The sequence below is a fragment of the Mytilus edulis genome, chromosome 3 (assembly GCF_963676685.1).
Source record: "Mytilus edulis chromosome 3, xbMytEdul2.2, whole genome shotgun sequence".
In the NCBI taxonomy this organism is placed as follows: Eukaryota; Metazoa; Mollusca; class Bivalvia; order Mytilida; family Mytilidae; genus Mytilus; species Mytilus edulis.
Genome location: NC_092346.1, coordinates 2,234,823 through 2,249,061, shown reverse-complemented (window position 1 = coordinate 2,249,061; position 14,239 = coordinate 2,234,823). Strand labels below are relative to the sequence as shown.

General features: G+C 32.3%; 1 protein-coding gene across 3 annotated transcripts; it reads right to left on the bottom strand.

The window, feature by feature from the left end:
• Positions 1–578: 578 nt before the first annotated feature.
• On the bottom strand, positions 579–10,501 carry LOC139515614 (kelch-like protein 9). Of its 3 annotated transcripts, XR_011662812.1 has the most exons (4): positions 10,370–10,476; positions 7,326–7,529; positions 2,106–5,034; positions 579–1,951 (listed from the first exon to the last, which is right to left on the bottom strand). XR_011662812.1 is itself a non-coding variant. In XM_071305235.1 (3 exons), the coding sequence occupies exons 2-3, from the start codon at positions 7,516–7,518 to the stop codon at positions 3,386–3,388; spliced, it is 1,842 nt and encodes a 613-aa protein (XP_071161336.1). In that variant the 5' UTR covers positions 7,519–7,529; positions 10,370–10,501; the 3' UTR covers positions 579–3,385. The 3 variants fall into 3 exon arrangements, 2 of the variants coding, with proteins under 2 accessions (XP_071161336.1, XP_071161337.1); XM_071305235.1 differs by having other exon boundaries at positions 579–5,034; positions 10,370–10,501; XM_071305236.1 differs by having other exon boundaries at positions 579–5,034; positions 10,383–10,469.
• Between the last annotated feature and the right edge of the window lie 3,738 nt (positions 10,502–14,239).

Below are 14,239 nucleotides of genomic sequence, written 5' to 3'. Positions count from 1 at the left end.
GTTTTTGTGTTTTGGTCAGTTTTTCTTAAACTGTAAGCGATATACCAACTGTATTTGTTGTATGGAAGGATTGTAAGCTGTACATGTCTGCCTGGCATGGTTCATCTGACCTTTAACTCATTTTAATGGTTCATTGGTCGTTAAGTTTTTTTTAATAAGCCTGGTTTTAAAAAAATTATAAGCAATAGGTCAACTATATTTAGTGTATTGAATGATTGCAAGATGTACAACTACATGTATTTTTTGTTTGGTTTATGTGACATCATTTTCTTGGATCTTGTTAAGTTTATGTGATAGTTTTATGGTAAAACTTTATATTTAGGATTTTACACATAATATCAATGATTAGTAAAGGCGACACATTTCAGCGTGTGCACTCTTGTTTAGATCAAATATAACAACGTTGACTAATTTATAATGTAAAATTGACAGCACAAGTTACATGTCTGCACTTAATTGTCCAAATTATACAAATCTGTCTATTTATCAATAACATTATCTTGAGTAAAGGCCAAATAAATTGACTTATTTATGGCTCTTATCCCCCGTCACATTAAGTAAATTAATAAACTGCAAAGTTCATTTTGTAAAAAGTTTATTTGTCATATACATGTATATATGTGTTTTACATTCATAACAAACATGAATCAAAGAAACAAATTTTGATCCCAACTCTATTTCCGTTCACTCATCATTTGTACATCAACAATCTCTACAGACACAGCAGAGATGAAACATAATAGTAAACAGTTTCTGCAAACATGACATCCACTGAATCAAAATGTGAACAGCTTCTACAAATATGGTGGCCATTGATACAAAATTGTAAACATTTCTGCATGGCAGCCACTGAATCTAAATTGTAAACAATTTCCACAAACATTTCAGTAATAGAAACTTAATGGTAATTAGTTGCTGCATGGTGGCCACAATCTAAATTGTAAAGTTTCTACATGGCAGCCACTAAATCTAAATTGTTAACAGTTTCTGCATGGCAGCCACTTTATCTAAATTGCAAACATTTTCTGCAAACATTGCAGCCACAGAATCTAACTTGTTAACAATTTCTGCAAACATTGCTATCATTGGAACTAAATTGTAAAATATTTCTGCATGGCAGCCACCATATCTAAATTGTTAGCAGTTTTTGCATGGCAGTCACTGAATCTAAAGTGTTAACAGTTTCTGCATGGCAGTCACTGAATCTAAAGTGTTAACAGTTTTTGCATGGCAGTCACTGAATCTAAAGTGTTAACAGTTTCTGCATGGCAGTCACTGAATCTAAAGTGTTAACAGTTTCTGCATGGCAGTCACTGAATCTAAAGTGTTAACAGTTTCTGCATGGCAGCTATTGAATCTGAATTGTTAAAAATTTCTGCATGGCAGCTATTGAATAAAAATGTCAAGTTTTTATAAACATGGATGTTGTATCAAAATGTGAACTAACTCAGCGAAAATGAATGTGTTTGCTTGAAAATGTGTAAAAAAAACCGTACATGTATTTTAAGAAATGAGGTTTTACTGCTCTTATTGATATAAACTGATGAAGTTACAAAGTTGTGTTTCTTTTTAAAAGATATTTAGATGAATAAAGAAGGCATTTTATAGAACACAAGTTTTAAAGCAAAAGTTGTTACCTCCGTGAATTATTGAATTGTTGCCAAAATGAAATGTTTGTGAATAAAAAAGCAGTACATGTAACATCGGCATGATAAAAGGGAGATAACTGCTAGTTTTTTCTACTGTTAAGTACAAAATAAGAAATTAAAAAACAAATATTCATAAATCTGAGTTTGATCTCTGAATATCATCATCTGTTTGTTCACCATTCTGTATTGAAAATATGTGAATTTGTATATCAAAAAGCAAACAAAACAATTACAGACATAAAATGAACTTGCTGTGTACCAGGATTCATTATTATATGTGTGATACCAATATTCGCCAATTTCTTGGTAATAGATAAACCATAAATTTCATTATTAAACAATGTATATATTTTCTATTAGGTTGTATGCAGAATTATGCTATATCAAAAAATCAAAAATCCATAAAAATAAAGTTTTCCTAATTCCACAAAATTGTGTTTCCACAAACAAATAAACCAACAGTAAGCATGGTAAGTAAATTTGCATAATCAACTGCATTGGAGTTCTTTAAAATATTATTACTTTGTCATGCACAGTACAGGTTAAGTACATGTCATTTGAGCCCAAAAATAAATTTAAGAATTTTTATCAAACAGATCCAATTTTCATTAAAATTTATCTAAAGAACTTTATAAAACAAGGTGAAAAAGTCACTTGAGCCTTAATCAACATGTTCAGTCTTTTACTGGTGAAAATCTGCATAAATTAGTTGGACATATTGCAAAGCCAAAGGCTCTATGATTGTCCTTTTCTGGAGGTTTGTCAAATTAATGTTTGAGTCCCCTCTGAATGTCACATATTAGTGCCTCTAATTGATTAACAAATGCTAAATTGTACACAAGACAATACGTTTATCATGTTTATTATATATACATGTACTGTAAATTCAGAAATTATTGTGTTAATTTATTACTGCAATTTTTCAAGAATGGACAAACATTCAAGATTATTTTATATCATATGGTGATATCAGTTAATTCTGTTAAAAGATATATATACATGTATCAGAATCCTTGTTGTTATTATTGTGGTACTCAGCTACTCACATTTTATGCATAAATAAAACTCGCAATAATTTCTGGATTAACAGTATGATATATTTATATATGTATACACTGTATTACCAATTTACTGAGGACCCTGCACTTTCATGCAATTGATATTTAAAATTATCAATATTAAAGAGAGTATGCTAAATTGTTGAATGAAAGCTCTCAGAAATATTGAGATTATTTGAAATTTTTGTTAGGCTACAAAAAATATATACATATACTTGTTTCCTCACTTTCCTGTCTTACATGTCTTATGGGTAGGAGGATCATTTGCAGCAAGGTTAACAAAATATTTTTTTTTCTTGAAAAATATTTTTGAAGATTATTATCATGATTATGGGATTTTTAAAACTGCTTACCATTACCATGGTAACCAAAAATGTTCATAAAATGTATGAAGGCAGGAAACACAACTATATTTTTTTTTCATACCTGACAAAAAATCACATTCTTGCCTCAAATTCACACAATATTGTTTAAGAGGATAAACTTAGTTAAGGGAAAGAACTCTTTAAAAATCACTGAAGTATTTTTGACTATCATTTTCATGAATAAGTAAAGATTCAAAAAGCTTCAAAAACATTGATGTTACCTTATACAAACACACAACGGACAAAAGAGTTGTTTCCCCTTAACCCATGTCTACCCCCTTAAACTTGTTAAACAACTTGACAATCATACAATTTAATCAACTTCATCGATGTTATATGCTGGCAGTTTTAATGTACAATACCCGACTCCAGTTAGACTTCGTGGCAGAGCACCAACCGTTTCCCAGATTCCAGTATACAAGTCATATCGCGATACAAGTTTCTGACCAGTTTTTGTCTGAACATTGTAACCGCCTAACACATAGATATGATCATTATATACTACACAAGACGCTTCTTTGTGTGAAACAGATAAAGGAGCAATAATTGTCCACTGATCAGTCAATGGGTCGTAACACTCTGACTGCATCACAGGCATAGCTTGCTGGTTAACATTTAGATTACACCCTCCGAACACATACAGTTTATCCTGAGCTGCACACATCACATGCCATCCTCTCTGGGTTAACATGGCTGCCATATCCTCCCATTGATTTGTGGCCGGGTCATAGCGCTGCATGTCGGGGGTAAAATGATTTCCACTATATCCACCTGAGATATAGATAAAGTTCCCATACACCGCCCCAGCATGAGCATGATATGACATCGGCATAGGAGAGATTGGTTCCCAAATGTTATCGGTAGGATTGTAAGCTTCTGCAGTAGCTAAGCTGCCATCTTTAAATTTTCCTCCTACAGTGTAAATTCTATCGTTCAATACTCCAGCAAAGAAGTAAGCTCTCTTATTAATCATGGGGCACACCTGAAACCATGTATCAAAACGAGGATCATAACGTAACACAGAATTTACGGCTGATTCTCCATGTGCACACTGTGTGGTACAGCCACCCAACACATATAAGAAGTTATTATACACTACAACCTGCATATGACTAAGTGCACTTGGAAGGGAAGCTAACTCGGTCCTATTTAATAAACTATTAGACGTTATTTTAGAATCAAACACAAGAATTTCATCATGCAGCCCAGGGTTGGGATGAATTTCCCTACCACCCACGCTGACTAATCTCTCGACAAAGCTACGTAACTGGACATTGAATGTTTTTTCTAAAGGTTGTGAATGAGGAACTACGTGATAGTTAAGAGCACTAAGTACCATTTGCCGCAGCTCTGGGTTGGTCATCATCATATCAACCCTTTGAACTGTCTGCACTAAGTCAGCAGGATTTATCATTGGAAATCGTATCAATTTCATTAGTTCTATAGCTTGATCTTCCTGGTTACTGTTGAGAAGGAACCACTCCCACGTTATATGGAAAATGTCGATCTCCTTCAGACCTAATTGATCACTGTTCAGACAGTTTACCATTTGTTCATTAGTCAATAAATGTAACGTACCTTCCTTTGATATATGCATTAAATTTCTGGCTATAAAAACATCAATTTGCTTTAATGCATTGTTCATACTATACAATTTAGCCGTATTAATAAAATCATAAAAATTAGTTGTATTCATTCCGCTAAGAAAGTTTCTCTCACAAAATTCTATGACGGGAGTCACTTGTAAGTGAGTGGCAGCAGCTATCACATCAAATATATCATCCCCTTCCAAAGAAGTGGTTGATGTGTAGATTATTTCTAATGTTTTGTCCAGCCCTTTACTTGTTATTCCTCGTAATTCTATTTCTTTCTGTGTACTTTCTTTCATTCCACTGGTAAACATTGACCTGAAGTAGTCAGAACAGGATACCAGTACTACACGATGAGCTTCAAACTTCTGACCTGAAAAAGAAGGGAGTTAAATTGATGAAAAGCTGAATACTTTTTACCATAGTGACAATAAATTATATATAAAAACACATTATTGTTCATTGTTGTTAGTCATACGTAATTTTTCTAAGCTCATCATACAAATATGACACTTTTTCTAGACCACAAAACAGCACACGCAAAATATGTCGCAAAGAATTTAACCTTTGAAATTGTTGTCGCGCACTAAAACCCCCATGGGCACTTTCAAAAGTTGGCAGGTATGAACAGAACAGAACAGAACAGAACAGAACATATTTTATTTCCAATTAAGGGCCCACAAGGGGCATACAGAGCATACATGAATAAGGCAAAAGAATATTGATTTGCAAAGATACATAGATACAAACAATTTTTTACATACAGTTACAATACAATTACTAACTCATATTCACTTTAATAAATTTACCAACAGCATTAAGGACCTGATTGTCTTCACAGTTTAATAAATAAATAAATTTATGCTGATTATCAAGTATAGAAAAATTCGGAATTCTTTGGCAAACAAAGTCAAAGAGAGCATCTCTATCCGATTTAAAATTTTCACAGTTAGTTAAAAAATGGATTTCATCTTCAACACAGCCAGAGGAGCATTTTTTGCAAATTCTTTCATTTCGTGGAATATTTGAAAAACGACCAACTTCAATTTGAAGCTTATGAGCAGAAATACGTAATTTGCATATAGATCTTCTAAAATCAAAGTTCTTAATTAAAGAGAGATAATTTTCATAACCAAAATTCTGCTTAAATTTCACATAATTAAACAGTTTTCCATCAGAAGCTTTATTTTGGCTAGCATACCAATTGCTAATATATTTAGTGTGAATTAATTTACTAGATATGTTCAAAAATTTATATTGTCCAAAATGTTTTACTTCTTGTTTAATTTCAAAAACTTCTAACACTTTTTTAACAAATGAGAACCAAGAAGTTATGTTAGATTTGTGAAGCTCTTGGCTGCATTTATAAGCATCTTTCAATAGACTGAATTCAGTTGTAAGATTTTCAAATCTATACCAGTATTTTACAATTGACTTTACAATATCATAATGTAAGGGGAAACGTCCCAGTTCTGACAATACAGCAAAATTGACACTCCTTTTGTGTACACCAAGTATAAATTTAGAAAATTTAAGATGGAGATTCTCACACTTAAGATTTTTAAAAACATTTTCAAGATTAAATAAGGAAGACTGTAATTTATTACAAGAGACATTATAACCTCCCCATACCTCTGAATTATATAACAGAATGGGTTTAAGGGTATGATCAAAAATATGAACACAAGATTTTATTCCAGGAGACAAATTGATAAAATCCTTTCTAAGTTTATAGTAGGCCTTAAGAGCCTTACTATAAAGTTCAGTTTTAGCTAGATGAAAACTTCCAGATGCAGTAAAGTGAATTTACAAATATTTATAATGTTAGTATTGGTCAATAAAGGTCACTTGACAACTGTGCCTTATCTAATGCATGTTTCTCAGCCATATCATTCCATCTTTATCCAGACAAAAGGGGAAGGTAAGTACTCCACAAGTTAATATGACTGTCAATAGTTGTTTTAGTTCATATCACATTAATTAGATTAGCCTTTTTTCCAGTAGTTATCATGACTATGCTGACTCTAAATAAAGCTTATCTATTTATCATTTATCCTATAGAGTTATGTCCCTTTATATTCAGGAATTTGGTGGTGATGGGAGATCTTTACTAGTTTCAGTTAAATACTGTACATTGAAATTTACAATTACTGAACATTTAGAAATTGTCTTAATTGATGCATGCATTTATTTTGCTTCCATTGTTTCATATATGATATCTCATTTTTTATTGCATTTTTTTTAAATATGAGTCAACAGTAGATTTTTTTCAGATCATGTAAACAAACCATGTAATTCATCTTTTGCAGCCTATAAATTGAATGTATATTAAGAACCATGTAATTTATTTTGTGCAGTCAAAGTTTTCAATGTTCAAGAACCATATAATTTATCTATCAGCCTATAAATATATTGAATGTTGATAGTGGTGATCTTTGACATATATGAGGCCCATCTCCGGGTGCAGGATTTTCTACATGTATTGAGGCCAACCTCCGGGTGCAGGATTTTCTCGCTGCATTGAAGACCTATTGGTGGCCATTGGCTGTTATCTGCTCTTTGGTCAGGTTATTGTTTCTTTGAAATTCCCAATTTCCATTCTTAATTATATTGTTTTTAAACAACATCTGACTTGTACATACTAATAAATATAATATAATTAACCTTCAGCAATTAGTGTAACATCACAAAGAATTTTATCATTTTTGAGTTTGTTGAGGCCTTGTAATATCATCATTCCATGCTCAGGTCTTTCCTCCACACGACACACTTCAATAGCAGGGCTATCTTGAGCAATTTCTTCAGCCATATTGGATAATTTTAGTTTCTTTGTAGCTGAACAATCAACTTGGTTCATTTAACCCCATTCTGTAAAGAAAAAGATAACTATGCATTCATATTATCATGTACATTATGTAATTTTTAATCCAGGGACATTAGTAAAGGTTTCAAAATCCTAGCTGAAACCCTGGTTCCAGTTACATCTGAAAAAAAGTTAGGGTAGGAAGGTAGGGATTTTTTTTAATTTTATGGTTTTTTTTTACCTTGAGTCTATGGGAGCTTCATTCTGACTTTAACAGTGCTTAATGAAAAATGACAATAAAATCTTTAGGGTAGGCTAATTTCAAGACAAAAAAGTAGGGAAGGTAGGGTCACTGGAACCACACATATTTTTATTTGGCCTTAACATAGTTATCCAAGTTAGCATCAATTTTTTTTTCCTGTCAGGAGTTTGGCAGTCATTTTCCAGCTATTTTGGTAAATATGTTAGGACTTCAAAATGAGGCTCAGTTTTCTGTCAACCATCCCCTTAGTAGTATTGGCAAATCCAATAAAGAATTCACAAACTGAGGATTGATGCAAATCATTAATGACAAGAAGTTTCATACCTGTTAAAAGATGAATACTGATTTCTGAAGGGCAAAAGTTTAAAATTGAAATGGTTATAATGTCAGTTTTAAATTGCAAATTCCATAGTCATGATAGTAATACATTTAAACCATGCAATTCTGAATGTAAACAGGAGTATTTATTTGATTGTTTACTACGAAATGAATTCTGAATTATGACATGTATATATCATGTAATGGAATTTCTTCAGATTATCAAGTTACAGCAAGTTGCAGTTAATAATCAGGTATTTACTTTTTAACTACTATGTTGATTTATAATGGTCAATAATTGTTATTATTATGTTCTGTTTTAAAAAACGGGAGCTAATGGATTACTGTGTAAATCAATAAAAGCACATGTATGATTTGTTGAACCTTTTTCTTTGTAATAGAATTAAGATTTTGTATCTTAATCTATATTTTCATTAGCATTACTAAAACATTTCATGCTTTCGAAGGGTCGTCATGATCATAATGCAATAATTATCAATGGCAGGGATCATTTGGTGGAAAATAATTTACAATATTGGGGATTATACATGTTATAAGATAATGGAAATTTAATAAACAACTTTAAAAGGAGTATGTTCGATAAGGTCCTAAAATGGCCCACTTTTTTAGCGTAAATTTCAAATTCGGATTTATTGACCAATATCACGATAAATTATAGCTAATACATTGACTAGATAGGAAATAAGCCATTTTGTTTAAAATTTTACGTTTCTGCGTTTCATTATGACGTCACAAGTTGTACTCATACTGATTTTTCACGAAAAAATCAATGAAAATGGGTAAAATTCCAAAGATTATTTGACAGGAAACATAGAGCACATACGTCGACAACAAAGATCTTTTAAGGAGGCTCGAGGGTATAAAAATTTCAGAAAAAAAATAAACATTTGTTTTTCATTTCAAATTTTTATTTGTTACCTTTTGTAGTTGTTACTTATCATATGGTACAAAAATCATTCAAAACAAACAATTTTTGTTGGCCCCAGATGACTTTTAAAATGTATACATCATTGAAAAAGTTCCAAATTATCTCCCTTTGGTGGAAAAATGCCATTTTTTGGCTTTAAAATTGAAATGTCTTTTTTAACTCATCGGTGACCTATATTTTTTAATATAATTTCCATATAAGCTGTACTTAAACTAAATTATTGTAAAATTTGAGCGATTTCTGTAATAAATTTCTTTCTTTTTTTTTCGATATTACCTTTATTTCTCCTATTACTTCAACAGAAAAAAAACACCTTTACAAAAATGTATGCTTCTTTCGAAGGCAGATTGTGAGCGCAAATGAACGGTGACCCCACTTTTTTATTTTATTTTTCTGTTAACTCTAAGATAAAGTTCATTTATAGAAAAATATAGAGAAATCCTATATAAATGATTTAGACCCGCGAACCCCCTTAAAATAATGTTTGTGAAGACATTTAACATGTCTTATTTGAATATTAAGCTTGTCGACGCCTGTGCTCTATGTTTCCTGGTCCTTTATTTGGTTGAAATCCCGCTGATTTTGTCAAATTTCACCAAAATCCCTTATCTTGACCGTTTTGGAATGTAAAAATCGTTGTGTTAGAATTAAACTTTGACAAAAACAGCTCTGTTTAACTTTTTCACATGTCTTTAAGGCAACTTAAAACAATTTTTGTCTTGTAACCATGAACTTTATAATTGGGGCCAAATATGGCACTTACCAAACTTACTCCTTTACACAAAAGCCAAACTACAAACAGTGCCACATTACATCGACAGAACAGGCAGATTTAATACTGCTGTTCATCAATTCCAATCTTAACCAGCGCATACCAATTTAAAGCACAAAGAAGAAAATACGTTGAGGAAAACGCACCAGAGAGGAAAACTGCACATTGGGACAATTCGTGCCAACAGGCCTCAAGATTGAGGATTGAGGATATACAACTACAAGCTCAAGTGAGTCTATAAAATCAACAACTGAAGGTTTAAACTTCCCAAGTTAACAATGTTCAGACTTTTAATGGCAATATCTAACTTATTTGTAGCTCAAATAACTAGAACTTCAGGATGACACATCTGAACAGACAAAAAATAACTTAAGTCTATAAATTCCCAATACAAAGTTGGCAAAGCAGAAGTAAGATATAGTATACAGGATGGATATATGATGAAAATAACCCAGGGGAAATCTAAAATCACTTTATGAAGTCACTTTGCAGAGAAGTTGCATCCAATAAATTATTAACGTTAAGGAGACTGAAAAATGGCTTTGACCGCATTTATCAGCTCTTGAAACGTCTCATATAGCATAAAATGCTTGTGACTGCTTACATTAACATCCTACACATGTATCTTAAGCTTTGTAAACACTGTCATCTTTATTTTCAGCCCATGACGGATGACCATGACCGACAGCACTATCGGAAATGACATCATGCAAATTTTGCATGTGTACTGAACCCGGTGTCCGGGAAAAATGTAAACATCAACGTTGCGTTCTATAAAAATTGTGAAGTGATAGATATGGCACATCTGAACCCATTTTATAGATAATCAATCATAGATTATCTCAGATAAAGTATGATTTTCTCAGATAAACTATGATTTTCTCAGTATTTTACATTAAGCTCCGATAAACCCGGGATTATCTCGATTTTTTTTCAGATTATCCGGATTTTTCTCAGAATTTTCAGATAAACCGGGATTTTCTCAGCTATATGCATATTTGATATAATTCATTATATTTCTCAAAATTAATATACGACAAGTATATCAAAAATAATGACGCTCAGACGGATTGAAACGAGGGAAAATGAAGTTGTAGTATAACATTTCATAGGAAGTACAGCAGCCGGTATTAGACGGAATAATATTGAACGATGTCTTTATCAATAGATAAGTTACATTACCTTTTATACGGCGTATATGTATGATTATAGTCTTACTCGTTTGTTTACTTTAGAAGTAGAGCTGTTTGATCGTATAACAATATGTTTGTTCCTTTTCTCAGAAACAACCTCACTGAATGAGTTCATATTTGCTCATTAGCTTGACAACAGCGACGAGTTTTAACGTGTGTATATATACACTTTCTGGTCTGTCTGTCTAAGATAAGTGAACATTTGCCGATACCTTAATTTTGAACTCTCAATATGTTGAAGTACAATAGGGATATGTTTATACAAATAAGAAGACGTGGTATGATTACCAATGACGCAAAAAATACAACCAATTAAACAAACTAACCTGTGACAATTCTGCATCTATTGGTACCAATTTGCTTAAAATCAAACCAAAAAATGATACCAATATATTTTTTTGAAATCTTGTAAACGGACTTTTGTTGACAGATTTTCTACATACATATAGTATCATATATTTTTAAAATATCAATTAAACTCGGCAATTTTTTTATGTACCAATTTCAAGTCCAGAACAGGATGAGACGCTCTCTTTATTTATTATTTTATTTACGAATAGGGGTGTTATACGACCTTGTCCACCCATGAGGGTCTCGCACATGCAGTCGGTTTTCTTATTTTATTGATATTCTGTTAAATTTGGCCGTACAATGACAATTCTCTATATAATTTGCTATACTGGCATGAAAAATAAAAAATATTTTGATTCTGATTTTTTTCCTTTCAAGATAGTATTATAGACTTCATTATCAATGAATGAAAATAACTGTTCTCGTCATGAAAAATATTGCACAAATTTGTTGAGGATAGTTGTTTTGTCTGTAACTCTTGGAGTTCCATTTATAATGTCTTTCGGTTTGAACTTACTGCACACCACGGTAGTAATTACTTTTATGCATATATTTCAAATCTTCCAAAACCAGACCCGATTCAACCACCATATGCGCCATAGATTTTGTTAAAATTTCTAATTAATCACGGGTGCATATACGTTTTCTCATTTCTTTTAGTTTCATTAAAATAACATGTTGATGTCATAAATGTGCAATTAAATATTTGCCGCTGGACGTTAAGCAGCTACATGTATTAATACTCATAATTAGCTATTGCAGCTTTTGTGTTGATGTAAAAATAGCAGGTCCTTTTGTTCCGTAATGTGTCTTATTTGTTAAATTGTTATTCAGCATATTACACTTAAAGCAACGAATAGTAAGATAGCTCCCACGTCCTTGTAATTTTTCTTTCTCTACGTTGAGCAGATTCAGCTCGGCCGTGCAGTTTTGACAATTTTTCAGCGCTTTTGCCAGACTTTAAAGCTTCACAATTCTTCTTCCGTCTTTCCATGCTTTACTGTCAGTACTCTCTTCTGTGTCTATTACCATTTTCTTCAATTTTGTCAAAGTTGTATTTAATCTATTTTTTTTCATCTCCAGTTTTTTCCTTTGATCTCCCGGCTCTTCGGCGGATTTCTCCGTCTTTTAGAAACGGCATGGCCGCTTTTTGGGCCGGTAATTTTTTTTTAATTTGCACAACCGGAGTTATTAAAGCGTCGTCGCGAAATGTTTACTTGCAAAACATACAATTAATCAAAGGTGCCGAAATAAGTAACTTCTGTGCTTAATTAACTAATTCCCGATTTGACTAAACTGGGTGCCGATTTGATCTGGTGCCGAAATGCCGACTAGAATTCCTCGTCAAATCAACACCAAATATGGTCAATTCAGCATCTAGTCTAATTAGGACCCGGTTAATTCGGCACGCAAGGTAGTGATTTCGGCAGCTAAAATTAACATTACGTTTTGCAAGTAAATTAATTTTTTTTTTATATAATAAATCAACAAGTTATGTGTCATGCATAACAGAAGTTCCAATGGAAATTTGTAATTTAGTAGTAATAAAACATCAAAAACTACCTCAAAATAGTTAAAACAACAATTTGGTTAATCTTTTTTTTGCTTGATATAAATTTGGAAGTTTTTAAAATCAATTATTAATAAGACCATACTTTGGCATATAGCCGTTTACTTTTACAAATTGTAACTTGGATGGAGAGTTGTCTCATTGGCACTTATACCGCATCTTGTTATACCTAAGGACGAATTATCATGAATAAGATCATTGAGTAAATTTTAAACAGCAAACAAACTCTATTTTTTTTCAAAAATCTTTATTTATTTATGAACAAAATGGCTATTATACTCAAATTAAATGGAAAGAAAAATTGACTAACCACGTTTGACTTTTCTATTGGTAACGAATTGACCTGGAGCCGATTTGTCCTGTACCCGACAAGAACACCTCATCTACCTTTACCAGCAGAACTCGGCCCAAGTTCTTGTGTTAATTGGGCTCGTGTTGCTCATTTGTTACGTTTGCTGTTATCTGTTGTTTGTTGAATTCAATAATGACTACCTGGCACAATATGACAGGCGTACTAGAAGACAACACAAGTTTCGGCCTACATAAAGACTATTTTGAGTCATCTTTCCCCCAAGCACTATTGCTGTTTGGAATGATCTCCGGGAGGCAATTTGTATGTCACTCTCCCTGAGAATCATGGTATCTTCAATCTAATATTTTGAGGATCCTGTCTGGCTAATTAACTATTGTATTTAAGCCACTGTACATAATGTGAATATGTTTAACATAAAGCTACAACAAATGTTAATTTAATTGTAATTGAACTGTGGCAAATCATTTAATTTTAATTTTATCACAATTTTCGACCTCCATTTTCATGTAGATAGCGCCACAGTTCCAAAATATTCCACACTCCGGCACCGGAGTCTTTCTCGTCCTAGGAAGAAGCTTTCGACTTAACATGTAGTGAACAAATAGTGAACTGTGATGACTATATAGTATATATATATATGCAAGATACAAAATAATTTACAAGTATGTATAAAAACTTCAATTGTTAGGCAGCAACCATTTGATTTTCGGGGTGGGGGGGGGGGGGGGGCTATGGGTTTTTTTTTCTGGACATTTTTTTTTTTCACGACAAGTCGAAAACCATTTTTTTCTTTCAATTTTAGCATAACATATAGTGGCAGCTGAGGGTGAAACAAACAATTTTTTTCTTCTCAGAATCAAAAACAAATTATTTTTTTCTCAAAAAACTGGAAACAAACTTTTTTTCCAAAAAAAAAACATAGCCCCCCCCCCCCCCCCCCCCCCGAAAATCAAATGGTTGCTGCCTTATATAGGCGTACATTTTATCTGTTGTAGTATTTTCTCATTATACTCACTTATTTGAATTGTAGTTTTTTATATTTACTTT

Coding starts and splice junctions, on each gene's coding strand:
- LOC139515614 (XM_071305235.1), bottom strand. CDS start 7,518: ATGAACCAAGTTGATTGTTCAGCTACAAAGAAACTAAAATTATCCAAT. Junction 5,035..7,325: donor TGTTACACTAATTGCTGAAG/GTTAATTATATT, acceptor CTTCTTTTTCAG/GTCAGAAGTTTGAAGCTCAT.